The following is a 16405-nucleotide window of genomic DNA, read 5'->3' as shown; positions in this document are numbered from 1 at the left end:
ACTTTACACAGTTTAACAACTGAATCATTTTATTTGAATACATTTATTTGCACACCAGCTGTTACAGTGTCTTTGCGCATTTCTTCAAAACACACCTTTATTCCTGCAGTTCTGGGTAACCTGTAGCCTAAAGCAGTGAAAGTGTAATGGAATTAGTAAATATATGTTGGCCATTAACATTTTCTATACCTCTATTACTAACAGTATATGTGGCTGTTTTTTCACTGAGAGTCCATTTTGCTTTTCGTATTACGGAGAAAAATAATTTATGTCGTGGCCACGATTTACTGTAACGTGCGCACAATATGCAATTCGAGCTCTCGTTTTCTTTTTTCGTGCGCACGATACAGTTCGTTCCCTCGATTTCCTCTTTACATGTGAACAAATTGCCAAAACGTGCCCTCGAAATAGTGATATTGTGCTCTCGATATATAATACATGCGCTCTTCACGAGCTTATAGAGTCAGTGCACATATGGTGATTATGTTTAAATGTGGGCTGTCCGGGGTGTGTTGCCACCTGATTGTGTTTACATGGCCTGTGGCTAAATATGTTGCAATATTTGGGGGATATGCCTATTCAGTGTAAACAGACAATGGATATTAACATCCTTACTAGGCCTATCTGCAATACCTAAAAGGTACCCTTTAAGTGGCATTTTTTCCTAAACTGCAGAGTTTAACGAAATCGAGGGAACGAATTCTTCTCTCATAATTACAAAATTGTTACCCCTTAATTCCCGGACTTCTTGTTTTGTTACCCTGTACAGCATTGTTATTTTATTAGTACTACATCAATATAAACTAGTTACACTGTAGCGGACTGTAAAATACAGCATTACCGGGATTTTTCCTATGTGTGTTTATCTATTGCTATGACAGTAGTGAAGCTGAAATAGAAGCTGGAGATTGTTTGTAATGTGAGCAGCACATTGCTATCTCCGGCATGCTCAGTGACCTCAACTCTAGAGCCAACTGGTGATCTCCACACATACAGTACAGTCGCTGATGCGCTAATTAGAAAAAGCCTCACTGAGTCTCTGCTGTGGTCTCTGCTGTGCTATGATTAAATGGTAATAAAAAATGAAACCAAGGGTAAGTTCTGAATACCAAACAAGTCATTTTGCAAGGTATGAAAAACATCTGTTCTTCTGTTCATAGGGACTTTGAAAATTGAAAGGTACCTGCAAAAAGGATGTGGAGCCCCAAAATTTCCCCAAATTCTTTGCATCTGAGATTTATGGAAACTGATTAAAACTAAAAAAAAAAATCCTCATCACTTTCCATTTTTTCCAAGGAACAACAATCAACTTAGGTTACTGTACATTGGATGAGAACAATACAAATGTTCCATTCAATAAAAACAAGGATATTCAAAGTGACACAGAAACGAGGCTCATGCTCTTACTGGAAAATTGGATTGAACACATCAGTCACACCTAACAGCCTACATAAGACACAAATGTAATATCTGCAAGGCATCTAACATTAACTAGTCAGCATTAGCATTACAAAAAATTTATTGTTCAGCTCCTGTAGTAGCAGTTCTCCAGTGAAGCATTTCTTGTGCTTGAAATGTTAGAAGAGCTACATGAGCACTTCTAAAGCTTTGAAAGGAATTTGCAGCAAGTCTGTGTTGGCCAAACATGCTGTTGGGGCAATGGAAGCAGGAAAAGTGGTGTTTAAAAGAGGCGTTTAAACTGGAAGGCCATGTTCAATGTCATACTAGATGTAACAGTAAAATACTTTGCCATTTTCAATTCACCACTCTCAACTGTTTATCATGTGCTTGTCTTGTCAAACAGATGCTGCTGATTAATATCATCAAATCTATGACCCTCTGTGTGGGCCCCATATCAGTCATGGAAGAATTTGAGTTGGCCCAGATTCATAAAACAGGTCACCTCCATCCATGATTTTATCCACCCTTCTGCCTCTGTACAGGCTACATTTTACTTTTACATGACATATGCAGTAATAGGTTTTTAATCTGATTGAACTAAGATGCACACATAAGCAGAAATGTGTGAAAACCAGACTCAAGCTGAGCTTGCCTGCTGAATGTCACCATCTTGTGTCCAGAAAAGAGACTGCTACTGACAACATTGATGTGTTGCCAGTGTATGGAACGCCCTAGGCAAGTTTTCCATTAAACTGTATGTGCAGGCTGTGGGGACAAGGGTGACACCTAGCAGCTGACCTAAGTACATGGTCTGGCCCCATTAGTCATCCATTTCACAATGCCATCACCTGAACTCTCCTCTGGACTGGGTGCACGTTTGCACAGTTTATTATGGGAACTTGCATGATTCATAAAGAACTTTAGTCAAGACACAGCATACACACACCACCTTTATCAAAAGGCAAGAAGATATCAGTTAAATTGTAAGTAAAAATCAACAAGCAGGAGGTGTGGTAGAATATTTTATTCTCATATATTTTATGGAATAATATACAAAGCCCCCCCACCCCCCAAAACAAGTGTGCACATCAGTCCAGATCTGCCAGCCAAAATAAACTGGTTGGTGGAAACTATTCTCAAGGACAGGGTAAAGAATAGCCTAGAGAGACAAGAACTAGCTTTGTGGGTGTAGAAGGTTATGATTGCAGTTTCATGTGACGTCTCATTCATATAAAAAGTACATCATCTCATCATGAATGAACCTTATAAAAAAGATAGCCGAATTTGGCTGGAGTCAATTGAAACTAGTGCTGCAGCCATGACAGCTGAACCAAGACAAGAAAGAAAAAGATGAGTTTTGAAAAAATAAAATGTCTTTCCATCTTCATTATCACTACAAGGACGTAATCAATCATGTGCAACAATAATTTAGGTTTACATGACTGTAAAATCCAGACCTTTACATTTACATTTTCTGTTATTTTTCACAATCTCTTGCTAAGCTGCACAAAGGAATGAAAGACTTGCCCACTTGGGACAGAAACAAAATTGTTGACAATTATACAAAAAAAGACAAATAGCTGAGGGGATAAGAAAACCAGTGAGCAGGGCTACGAATGAATGTAACCTCACATGTTCTAAGAGCCAAACTAGGTCCAATAATATAGGGTTTTTCAAAGTGGCTCTGAAACATTTGGAGTGTGTTTGACATAGCTAGCCATTACTCGTTGATTTTGTACCACTGGAACCACAACACTCGCTCCCATCGCTTTGGACAAGATAAATCAAGCGCACATCAAGTATTTCAAATACACCTGGCCGACGGCCTTGGCTAATCTCATGTCATGACATGTAAAAGCAATCAGCTCCCAGACAGACCGGGATGGGAAACCTATTGACAAGTATAATAGTGAGCAAAAAGAACACTTTTAAACATCACTACCATTGAATCCATCCAATTCAATGCATGATTCACCATTACTGAACAAGTCCATTTCATAATTTTTGAGGAATGAGTATGTTCAAACCCTCAGCACTGATTCACACCAGTTCTCGATATGAGATGGTTCTTTTTTTTTTCTTTTTTTTTTTTTTTTAAGTTCATTTTCCAGGAATGAAGTTCATTCTTTTCCTCACCACTACACGTCAAAACACATCAGAAAACAAGTTATCCCAGTACAATAAACACAATCCAAGGGTTCACGGTCCAAAAAGGTGCCATTTGAAAAGAGCCTCGGTCAAGAAACCTAAGGCCCCAGTCCTACAGTCCTGTGTCCACTCATTAAAGTGTCCAACTTGGTGAACCATCATTTTCACCTCGTCCTGGTGAACGAGGACAATTCACATGGTGGACATTAGAGAAAAACAAAAATCGACATGTTCAGGATGATGGGGCCACTGTCTGAGTCGTCTTCTGCCAGTTTCAGCTTCACTCCCCCGGGCCTTCCTCTATGGCTCTTACGGAGAGGATACAGCAGGCTGCTACTGCAGCCTCAAGAAGCTGGCTGCCTGTCTCTATTCCTCTTTTTCTGTCTCTTTAAATCCAGCCATCCATATCCTCTCTTCTCCAGTCAGGCCCTCAGACCATGTATGAGTTCTGGTTCTTTAGCTTGTCCAGCTCTTTGCTCTGCTGCCTGAGAAACAAGATTCTGGGGGGGGGGAAAGACATATATGAATGTATATGTGTCTCTATCTGTCTATGTGCATGTCTGTGCGAGTGTGGTTCTTGCTCTCACCTCTGTTCCCTCAGTGTGGCTTGGATTTCACACACTCTGACCAGGGAGCGGAGGTTTTTCAGCTCTGTGCAGATCTCAGACATGTACAAGCTGCCCATGTTGTGGACGTCCTCACGCAACCTCGCCGCCTGACAGAAAGGAATGAAGTTATGACCACAGATATTCACAACATATTAAGAATTCAGACCTGATATTCACAAAGTTTCTTGGAATACAAGGATCAAAATGAACTTACTCATTCAGATTAGACAAAGACAAATATGTCATGAAGCAACACTTGTTCAACACCAGATTTCAAGGCCTCTTTAATCCAAGAGCCCCAAATACGAATAAATATGACATTGACAGCTTGAGTAAATAATTTACATGTTTTGGTGTTTCATCAAAAGTTCCTGAGCTCAAGCAGTTGTATCGCATGAGACTACTTCCATCAGTTGCAAGCTGGTGGGTTTTTGCTAATCTGACACTGTGAGAGGATAGAGCCACATGCAATATCAAAATGGAACAGAAAAATCCCTGGTTGTGGCGCCCATTAACGCAGGCAGGGCCTTCATTGTTACAAACAAAATGAGCAACAAGTGTCATTTTATGGTTTTCATGAATTCATAATGACCCCACAGCTAAATTAACCAGTGTCTGGCATTCCATTGCTCAGTATGCAAGTATTCATACAAGAAACAGTAACTGTTGGTGCTCTGTCTTCCCTCTCTATGGAGGACTCTACCTGCTTCTCGGTGTGTTCTGCTGGCCATCCTTGGACGTGTCTGATGAGGTTCTCATCAAAGTGAGCAGCCAGGGTGGGGGTGAAGGAGCCGGGGGTGCCGGCCTGGGTTTGGCTGGTGCTGCTGGAGGGGACAGGGGGCAACCCGGCCCCACATATGTGGTTCGATCCCGTGGACAGAATCTCCTGGCTGCTGGGGCAAGAGAACAGATCAACTGCATGATGATGATGATGATGTGAATAAAATCCAACTGTTGTCCCCAGGCTGGGATTACCAATTTTTGTTCCCCATGATGAAATCAGGGGGAGTATGAATCAAGTCTCTTTTTATTCGTTTGTCCACTATATCTTATCGTCACGTGATATCTCAGACACCGCTGATTGGATTTTCATGAAATTTAGGGAAATAAAGGTTCTCACCACTGCCTTACAGCACTTTCAACACTGCAATGATTAGCCCAAGGGGGGCACTATAATTACATGTCAGAACAAGGTGACATATTGTTACCAACTGGCTAACATGGGGCACAAGATGCTTACTGTTGCCTTGTTTTGTTTGGTAAGCAGTTTTCAGGAATCAATATATTTCAACCTTAAATGTGTTGGATTCTTACATTAAGAACTTGAGTTCTCATACTGTTTATAGTCACCTGTACTGAGCAAATAAACTGATTCAATTTTAAAAAGCAGAAAGTATACCAGTGTTGAACTGAAAAAAGTACTCTTTAGCATAGTGAAATGTGCTTTCATTCAAAAGAAAGGGTATCAAAAAAAAAACAGTATAATTTAATAACTGGTATGAAATTTGAAGTATCAGAACACGTCAGTAATATTGACAATTTTTCATCAATGCTCAGCCCTAACTGCACCAGATTAAAGCGGTTATCATCGTCATAACCACCAAGTCAACTGAATTTGTTAAGAGCCAAAAAACAAAGAACTATGACAAAGTATTAAATTCCAAAGGCACGGGCAAAGACTTATTAAATGCACACATCTTCTTTGTACCACTTTGACATCGCAGCACACAAAATGGCTCACTCCATCAGTTGACAGATGGCAAAAAAAATTCTAATGACAATGCATGCATTCAATTTATGCTGAAGGCATAGGCTGTATTAGCACCGAGTTCCATGTACAAAACCAGTTACTCTCTCATAGTTAAATGTTTGATGGTTATGGCTTACATTTTGTCATAGAAACGGTCTAAGACAATTCTAAGACTTCAAATTAAGGCTTTGAAAAAAAGGTTCGGTCTCACTGTCCTCACTACTACTTAGGAATGTGAATTTCAGGTTTCTGGACTCCCATTCATTTCTAGTGGGATATTACAGTCATCCTACTTGGATGTGTTCCGGATAACATCTCCGGCAATCAGATATTAGGTTATTTGGCTTTGTTCACTCATCTTTCATAAAGGTAAATCCATTTGCACTCAATCACTCACTGTCTTTTATTGCAAGGTAAGTGTGAAAGCCCTTCTTTGTTTTTTGACCATGAACGTTACGGTGTGCAGAAGCCATTTAATGGTGTAACCTCTACTGGGAAACTACCTTCGCTGTTGGAGAGTCCTGGGATCCTCTGGACGTTTCTCTACGGAGGTCTGAGACAGAGGGAGCGGTCCTGGTTTACCTGAAGACATATTGCCCTGGGGAAAGAGGGGGAGACAGCGACAGAGAAAAAGATGCAATGAAAACAAAAGGGAGGGGGGGGGGGGGGGGGGTAAGTATATATGAGCAAGGGAAAGAATATTTAGGGTTTTCAAATGTGATTTTTATCTGCTACTTTTAAAAAGGAAACTATCTGGTGCTCACCCTGGTTTGGGAGGAAGTGACGCCACCAGGAGGCACGCCCAGCAGGGATTTCTGGCCTATCAGGTTGGTCTGTGGCGTGCCGTTCCGTGGTGAGACGTAGGGTCGCGGTGACGAGGCATCCGATGTCAGAGACACGGGGGACTGACTGGACTGCTGAGCTGATTGGGGGCATGGGAAAGAGACAGAATCAGCATAGAGAGAGAGAGAGACAGCATTACGTTGGTTTCTATAGCAAGGCAATCATCCTACAAATACGCAAATACAGACTGATAGGTGTGATGAACAGCAGGAAAATTATCAATACTGGCAGTATTGGTCCCTAAGAAACCAAAAACCTATAGTGACTTCCTTATTTGGAGTGGAGAATAGCGCACAGATCAATAAGCACTAAAAACAACAAAATAGGGGGGCATTTAATTATCTGGCAGCAATAAAATCCGACAACTAGCAAATCAAAAGGCCAAGGTCATGGAGAAAGTGATATCCACAGACGACTTGCATGACATGCTAAATGCCATTGTGACTTAGGACAAATAATGTCATTTAAGGTTTTTTTGCTACATTTAAAAAGACTGATTCCAGAGAGTCGGGGGACAGCGGGGTAATTTAAAAGTGGAGGAGGGGAGTGTGAGACAGAGCAGGTGGTGAGAGACAGCGAGAGGGCCGTACCTTGGTTGGAGTGCTGAGCGGCTTGGGAGAGCAGAGCAGTGATGTTGAAAGCAGACGGTCCAGCAGTGAGGAGCTTATGAAGCATAGACCGCAAGGAAGCTTGGGTGACAGCAGCCGCCAGGACTGGAGGGAGGAAAGAGGAAATGCACACATACACAGGTAGGTGAGCACAGACACGCATACAGTAGGTGAGCGCACAACCACACACACACACAGGTGAAGACACGTGAATCCAACAAGTGAAGTGAGAAAACACAGGTAAGTGACAGGGCAAGAAACTAATTTCTCTTTCCACCGGCCACAGTGGCTGGTTCTTTCAAATTCACCAGCAAACTAGACTTTTAGAACGGTAAAGGACCTCCAAATAAAGGCCAAAGTGGCAGGTGAGTAAACAGTTGAATATACCAACCTACCAGCCACAGTCAACATTTACCTACATTTGGCCGATGGCAACTCTCCACACTGGTAGGGTGAGCATTAACACATATAAGTGAACTCAGAGGTTAAAGGACAAGCACACACACACGACAAATTCACACAGAAGTCAGAAATCCATCATATAAGACAACAGAGGTGCACACAGGTGAAGGACAGCACACAACCACCCATTTACGGCAGGATCCACACACACACACACACATGACGGAAGGAAAAGGACATTTTTAGCTGTTATAACATAAGACATTTGTTGGACGTTTTTATCCAATGCGCCTTACAGTATCATAAGTGCATACATTTTTAGCGCGGGTGGCCCCAGTGTGGAATTGAACACCTATTGATCCCCAATTGAGCATTCACCATTTCTATACAATAACCTTGCCAAAGAGACAAAACAATTCTGGAATATTTTCACTACTTTCAAATTTGGAAAAGCAACATGTTCCCTGTATTTCATTGGCATGACTTATCACACAGTGACTGACAGTGATTTTCAGAGTGCATTCTAGTTTAATATGGCAGCTGCCTCATGTTCACCTGCTACTACTCTGCATCATATGATTATCCAAGCCAATGACAATCAACTTTATACAAATTCAAGTAAGTTCTAAACAAACTTCTCCTGGTAAATGTCTTTGCTTCAAACTCAGTTTCGGGGGGGGGGAAACACCAGCCCTGGTCTACCGTTTATCTTGTGTGCACCGATTATCTGCTGTCCCCTCACCCTCGTTGATCTTGGCCATGTCCATGCTGCCGTTGTTCATCTGTAGAGTGGCCTGCAGCGCCGGGATGAGCTGATGCAGGAGGGCGGGGTCCTGGAGCAGTGCCGGGGACTGGGACTGGACAGCAGAGGGTACTGGCACCGTAGAGGAGGAGGAGGAAGTGGTAGAGGGGGTGGAGCCCAAAGCCCCAGGAGCGGAGTTCAGGCTCTGAGAAGCAGAGGAAGAGGAGGAGGAGGAGGAATGGCCGGAGTTGGATGCTGTGGACTGGTCTCCTGAAGTGCTCTCTGTGGAGACAAGTAGAAAGCAGAGCTTGAGAGTTATGATATCAACCTTGTATCAACCTCAAATGTGTCAACAGAGAACACAGCATTACCCCAATACAGTGTTCTCAACACCTGCTGCCCAGTTTTGGGTCTAAATCTCTTCCAGCACCAAACAAATGTAGCAAATCACAGCCGTGTATATCTTGTGACCTTGTGTGCATCTAGGACGTTTAGCCAGAAAATGCGCATTCGGAAGTTTGCAACAATTTCGGGGACGACATGCCCATGCCAAGTTCCACCAGAGCCTGGCTATGTAAAAACCTGAACCACATGGCTAAATCTTAGTTAGGCCATACTTACTTGCTGTGGCTTTGTCCTGCAAGGCCTCTTGTCTGTAGTCCATGTCCCTAGGGAAACTGTTTGCCGCCATCTTGGCTGAGTCTTTCTGACGTTGTTCTCTGTAACAGGATTAAACACATACTGAAATCAACAGTGGCGATGTGCAGATGTAGGCCGCAGCTAGATTTCATACCCTAACCTACTGGAAAATTGTCAGGACTGGTACACTGGATGAACCTTTCATATACTGTATGTGCAAGATAATCATAACCACTTTGTCAGGTAAATCATTAAATGATTATTGCAGTGCATGTAGTCATTTCAATCAAGGAAAATGCCGGCCTACCTCTCCAGCAGGTCCTTGGGCTTCTCCCACTGGGAGACCTCAGTTCTACAGTTGTAGTAGTACTTCTTCCCAGAGGAGCTGATATGCTCTGTCCAGTCATCTGCTGGGTCTTGGCGCTGGGAGAGACAAGGCGAGAGACGTCATGGTAAGTATACATTAGGCGTACCACAGGGGAAAAAAGGAAGATGTAAGTTGTGGCATCCCTCAATATCACAAAGCCTGTTTCCAAGATTGCTGACAACCAGACTGTGCAATATCCATTTCTCCCATTCTGCTCAACCCTATTACAGCTCAAAGATTTTACATTTCAAACAGCTACCCCGAGTCTTTATACCCTGCGGGATATAGATGTGGGTGGTAGGGGCTGCTCTCAAACTGTACCATCAGTATGACAGCCTGTTACAATTCAAAACTCTTCGAGCCTTTGAGTCAGTAAACAAAAACTGAACTGACAACTATGATGAACAATGGAAAAAAACGGCACTATAATTTTAGGGAATACAACAGCAACAGAGTTTGACAACTGCAGGCCCACAAAAGACAGATAGTTGTTTTTGCAGCAGCTAATGGGCGATCGAATAAACTCTTCTGGGCTTGTGAACCTCAATTAAGGACAGGGCAGAATGGATAGGCATAGTTAATCTGTCAGCCTTTTACCAAAACATCATCTTTGCTCTTAATTCTCCCGACCCCGAATAACACGTCTCTCTGTGTCTCTTCCTGTGCCTCTGTCTCTCTCATGATAGACACACACAGAAAAGCAGGGAAAACATGCCTGTGGGCTACACATTTATCACTTGCTAGAAGATATCCAACCAAACCATGCAATTTTACATCAGTAAACACAATCTAAATATCATTTTAGTTTTTAACCACACACTCAAGACCCAGAACAATGGACTTTTTATTTTAAGATCATAGAGTGAAATGCGTAAGTATGTGGCATTTTAACAGCACCTCTTGACTGCCATGCTGTGCACAAGGTTTTTGTTTTCTTGTAGATTTTTTTAGCCTGTCATGATGTTGGCCATGTTTACTTTTACATATGTACCTTTCTCCACTGTCAATGCTGTAAAATGGTACGAGTAACTAACTTTATCCAGCTTACAGACATAAAGGAGACACTCGTATCAACACTAACCAATTAACTGTACCGTGAAAATACCCAGATGGCCCGTATGTATCTATGCTAATAAACCGGAGTCAGTGTTTTCTTTACATTTATTTAGCTACAGTGCCCCCCACGACTAGGAAAATGTAAGTACAATGAAAATTCATCATCTGGCCTTAATGTTCAGTCGTTCAAAAGAAAATATAACAATCACAACTGCAGCACAATTGTGCATCAGGATATAAATATCCAAATAAGAGCCATTCTTCAACTGTGAAATGGAGTGAACCTGGGTCTCACAACTAACCTGCGACCACCCCCGACATTTCTAAACAAGAGGTGCAAGGCACTCCAAAACCTAATCCGATAGGGGGAAACTGTGGTGTACGTATACATTTTCTATCATGTATTGTTCTTGAGTTATTGTGTTGTTAATGTGTCTACACAGACAGACAGACGCCACCATAACGACATATTGTCCTGCATATACCATGCAGCCTGGTGGCAGGGCATAAAAATTCTACAGGAAGCACTGAGGGCAGATCATGAGATAGATAGTGTTGAACAGTGCCTTACCCTGTCTGCAGGCTTGCTCTGAGTCGCATGTGAGTCGGAGCCGTGGTGGGAGCTGTTGTTGTGAGAGTTCTCTTGAGGAGAGCCACTGGTCCCTGCAACAAAGCCATTTGTCAAGTGATGGACAATACACAATGCTCTGCAGAAGAGAAAATCCTCACAGGTCAGTGACGGCTACAGAGTCTGCATCATTTAGTTTTGAGTACAAGTGGCAGTGTTAAAAGCAGAATGATGGCACTGTGCTCTGATGGTGAAACACCACAGTATAATCTAAAGATTAAAGGTTTGTTCCTTGTGACAGTATCTCTCTTTGATAAAGACGATGAGCCCCTATCTGCTCAATGGGCACCGGGGTTGAACCTATGTTGAACCTATGCTAGGAGTGTGTCTGAAGGGCAATAAAACAATGGACTGGAGACAGAAACAAATTGGACTGGATGAAGATGATTCATTCCTGTGTGTAGATGCTGCTCTTCTGCCACGTGTGCAGCCTTGAACCGACACTGGCTCCAGTAGCGCCGGCTCATTTGATGACCCTGTGCTGCTACCTAGACATCATATTCACTATCTGTACTGTATTTAAGGATGTCAGAAGTCTGTCAGCAAAATACACACATTTCCAAAGGTCTTTAAGGTGTTCCATTGTTCACTGTACAGGGGAAAAGCCAGGGGAAAGCCAAGGAAAGTCTGGGCGATGAATAATGGTCAGAAACAATGTACTACTACTTGTACTGTTCTATAAAATAACCTTTACATAAAAGTGTACTAAAGGTTTAAACTTAAGATTTATTCACAGGCCTGGAATACAAAATTCTATTGTCTGAATGTCATGACTCACATGTCGGACCTTTTCATGGAATTTTACAATATAAAAGCAATCACATTTTTTACAACTCACGCTTTTGTGGTGAACATTCCAATAAAAGTTCTCAAACAGCAGACTGTATTTTATTTTTTACTTGCAATTGCTGTCAATCTCTACCACAAAAAAGTGCTATGTTTGCTCTGCAATCTCTGAAAACGAAGAGCATTTCTGGTGGCAAAAATTACAGAAACGCAATTCTGGAAAGATTGGTCAGTCTTTTGAATCCTTGGTAAATTCTAACAACTGAGGATTTATTTGATCAGGGTTACAGTGAGTTTTGTCTGAGGTTTCTTTGGTCAGCTTGCCAGGCAAAACAAACAGAGCCGCCATTTCTGACAACAAACTCATTTACAAAGCAAACAACGATGCCTGGAACTAATAAAGAGGGCTCCCAGTCTGTCAATGCTGATGGAACATTGGACAGTCCCAGGTGCTCAGTGTGTTCCAACTGAGTTTCCCTTACATTTCCAGTAGTGGCACCCCACCACCAGCTGGAAAACTGCTCCAAACTAAAAAAATATGTGAACAACAACAGTGATGATAAAATGGCAAACAATACAAGCAATGTTAAAACCTTAACTGGTTGCCCATACTGTCTGCTGTCATATACAACACTTCCCAACAATCTAGTTGGGTCAAAGCATGACATTAACAATCAATTCAATCAGAAAGTTCTCTTGAATTTCTTGTCTGATTATGGGTGCTAGTGCGGTCCATTGTGAGATATGGACTTTTATATCTCACACTATATTCCGGTGCTGATGTTGATCCATTGCACCCATCAGATCTACATGAATGAGAGCAGGAGTGTAGCTGTATGGTATAATCAAGCCGCTGCCTTTGCTTTTTAACAAGCCTTTGAGGTAAACCTTTAAGCCACATGTGTGTGTGAGACCACCAGCTCCGGGCTTACCATTTTTTCCTCTGAGTGTGTGGGAGGTTTTTGCCTTGCCCGCACTGTCTCCATGTCTGCTGACAGGACTCTCGTCGGAGCGTCGCAGCATCTTGTAAGGGGGTGTGGGATCTGATGAGCCATCACGCACCTTGTCATAACGGTGAAGGCTGCTGGACTGGCTCTTTGGTTGAGATTTATGGGTCTGAAATGGATAATGCATGGTAGATCAATACAACATGGAGAACATTTTCAACAAGTGGCAAACTTTAAAATGCATAACATTACTGTGCTGGAATAATTCTATATGCTTGACTTGCTTTATGAAGTATAATCTTAGCCATTTAGGTCCATCTACTGAATATCTTCAGTGGCTTACTTAGCTTGAAAACAATACTGAATGGTTCAAATTTAAGAGTTTAACTTGACTTGGGACAGTAAGACCTGTATTCTAGTACCTAGGTTCTGGTCAACCAGGTAGCACTGATCCACGCTGTAGATTTAAAAATAAAATGTAGCGTAGGGCTCCTCTACCTCCAACACAACAATTTAACACCTAGATATCACCCTAGGAGGAAACAGGCTTGAGACCCTCATTTGTGATGGGGTGATTTATGATAGGTAACGTTAACGTAAGCGTTCAGAAAATTAGCAAATCATACCTGATAGGATTGTGAATCCCTTCGGTCGTTGCACCTAGAGAGAGACACAAAAAAGAAAATCATTAATCTTTTGGGCTAAAACGGGACATTTTTCTTACCTTAGTTAGCTATAAGCTAACTGCAACCCATCTTAGCTAATTAGTTAGCTACTGGTTAGCTAGCTTATCAATTCGCCAGCTTAGCATTAGCTAGCTAGTTACTCGTCTTGCTAGTGGTGACAAATATGTATATATACCATTTATATAAACGCTTTAGTGTTGTGGAGAATGTCGTACAATAGCAGACTGTGGCAGTCGATGTATCGCTAACGTTAACTTGCCAGCTAACTTAACGTTAGCTTGGGTCGGAATGATTTTGTTACAGGAAATATCCCGAGCCCAATATAGCTGAATTGCTAGCAAGTTGTTAGCACTGATAACGGTAACCGGCGAACAATCTTGACTGGTAAGCAAACTACAAATTCAGAGCTAAGCTACACCCTGGACACAATGTTAAATATGTTAAGGTTTTACACTTGATTTACCCATCGCTGACTCTTGTTGGTTTCCTTGCATGCATCACCATCAAGGCCGTGGTGATGTGTGTATGCGTGTGAGGGGGAACTGTGGCCTCCTGTCTGTCTGCTCTCAAAGCTCTTCTCTTTTCTTGAGCTACCTGATATCTGGATTCAGCCTATCCTACCAAAAAGATACCTACGAGTTGTGCACCAAGCACAAGCATTGCACAGCGGGTGGTCTGTATCGAAAACCACCCTCAGTGCATCATCTGGCATGTAGATATGGTCTGCGCTTGGCTTGGCCGAGGTAGCTTAGCGAAAAACAGCAGAGACAGGAGGAAGTAGAGAAACCGACACCAGTGTAAAGCTAGCCAGAACAAATAAGAAAACTTCCGGTTATAACTTTCAAAATAAAACCCGTATTACCTTTTTAGTAACGTAAAACACCAACGTAAAAATAAAGATCTTTAAAGGAAATACATTTGCTGATCTTTTTCAAAATGCCATTCTCACGTCGACATCTATTCATAGCCATGTGAATACACTAATGAATCAAAAAATACACAGAAATACTCAATCACAAAACAGGCCTATCAGACACCTTGAAATTATGTCCACTAACGTTACCTTGCAAAAAGCCCATTTAATCCATAGATGGGAAACAGTTTTTAAAGGCTATAGAATGGGAGCTCTTGTAGACTACCTGTTGTCAAGTAAGCCAGAACAAGGCATTCTTTCATCAGGAAAATACCATGCAACATGATAACATATAGTCTTTTTCGTATCTTTACAGCTAACGTTTATCTCCATAGTTAATGCAATAATCAGAATGAGTATTTGCTACGATTTTTGTCGTTGAATACATACAATTTTTTTTTTTTTCCGGGAGTGGCAAATGTTACGCGTTTATTTTGAAGACAGATATCCCATTTTCCGGTATTACCCTAGCTGCGTCCGGCTAGCTTGACGCAACTGAAAACGACGCAGCTGCAAATGGCAAGTATACCCAGTTGCAGCCCGCGGAACGGGGCGGGGCTACAGATGGAACCTGTAATCCCGCCCATTGATGATTTCATTGGTTTAGCGAACCTGTAATCCCGCCCATTGATGATTTCATTGGTTTAGAGGTCGAAACAGGGCGGGACAACAGATCGCCTGTAATCTAAACTGAGAATCCACTATGGTTGGAAACGGGAAGTAGTGGTTTGTTTACTTAGCGGTAGTTATTTAATTTAGTTTCCTACCGTATATATATTCGCAAACACCCTGTTGCATATAAGTTAAGTCAATAACACCGCCAAGTAAAATAAAATGTTTTTATGGTGAAATATATTTATTACCTTTTCGAGTTTTTTCAAACGACAAAGACAGTACAATTCACACTAAGTGTGTGTGTAGAGAGAGAGAGAGAGAGAGAGAGAGAGAGAGCATTACTTTTCACTCACTACAGTACTCACTATTCAAATCATCACAATGTACAACTGACAAGCATAGTTAACATCAAGGCTATCATTACTGGCCCACTAGTTGCTAATGTTAGCTACAGATCGCTAGCTGCTAATGTTAGCTACAGATCGAAACTGTAATCCCGCCCATTTATGATTTCATTGGTTTAGCGGTCGACTTCATTGTTTTAGGGGACGATTTCATTGGTTTAGCGGTCGACCTGTAGCCCCGCCCGGATATGTAGCCCCGCCCCGATCTATAGCCCCGCCCCGTTCTGCAGGCTGCAGCTGGGTGCTTCTAGCAAATGGTGCTGTGTTCTCGTGGACTCCGCCTCCAAGTTCACATCTCGTTGGCTGGCCCGTTTCCGGGATACACCCACGATCTGCCGGCTAGTCTGCATGAACACTTTGCCGATCCATTTAAGTCTAATGTTGTCAATTTCCCCTGGGACATTTTGCTATCTGGTGTGGAGAATGAGACAAAGACATTCTGCAGGTTATTTGATCAGTAGCCTATACAGATGAGGAACAGATGAGGAACCATTGTTTCTCCATTTTTTCCATAACACATATAATATGATAATGTGACTGATCAATAAAGCATAAACATTAAAGTTCCCTTGTCGCTCTCCCCCTCCTCTCTGTGGAGGTGGATGCTAAAGTTCATCCACTCCCAACCCCCTCCTGTTCTCCCACCTTCATTGTCATTTACAACCCAGTAGGTGACTCTCTTTTATCACCAGAGAGACAGAGGGAACAAGTGCAAAACAGATCTAAAAAAGGAAAGAAAGAAGAACAACCATACTTGCAAAGGGAACTGGTATAACACTGGCAATGTCCCATGCCCCGTGATTACTGTATCGATTGCCTGCTGGCTTGATCTAGGTCAGATCTGAACATCTATTGCCTGAAT

At 42.2% G+C, this 16405-nt stretch overlaps 1 protein-coding gene across 3 annotated transcripts; it reads right to left on the bottom strand.

Moving 5' to 3' along the window:
- Nucleotides 1–3466: 3466 nt before the first annotated feature.
- On the bottom strand, nt 3467–14368 carry LOC139640175 (WW domain-containing adapter protein with coiled-coil-like). 3 transcript variants are annotated; one of them, XM_071514351.1, is made up of 13 exons: nt 14075–14368; nt 13552–13585; nt 12911–13094; nt 11136–11227; nt 9449–9564; nt 9124–9221; nt 8503–8784; nt 7341–7463; nt 6672–6829; nt 6411–6505; nt 4861–5050; nt 4137–4264; nt 3467–4049 (listed from the first exon to the last, which is right to left on the bottom strand). In XM_071514351.1, the coding sequence occupies exons 1-13, from the start codon at nt 14113–14115 to the stop codon at nt 3980–3982; spliced, it is 1611 nt and encodes a 536-aa protein (XP_071370452.1). In that variant the 5' UTR covers nt 14116–14368; the 3' UTR covers nt 3467–3979. The 3 variants fall into 3 exon arrangements, with proteins under 3 accessions (XP_071370452.1, XP_071370459.1, XP_071370465.1); XM_071514358.1 differs by having other exon boundaries at nt 4861–5047; XM_071514364.1 differs by lacking the exon at nt 7341–7463.
- Nucleotides 14369–16405: the final 2037 nt, after the last annotated feature.

The sequence above is a fragment of the Centroberyx affinis genome, unplaced genomic scaffold, assembly GCF_046629955.1.
Source record: "Centroberyx affinis isolate AG114_WGS23_722 - 3 ecotype Tasmania unplaced genomic scaffold, CSIRO-AGI_Caff_v1 ptg000286l_1, whole genome shotgun sequence".
Taxonomy (NCBI): domain Eukaryota; kingdom Metazoa; phylum Chordata; class Actinopteri; order Beryciformes; family Berycidae; genus Centroberyx; species Centroberyx affinis.
The sequence above is the reverse complement of the archived record's forward strand: the minus strand, read 5'-3'. Positions and strand labels throughout refer to the sequence as shown.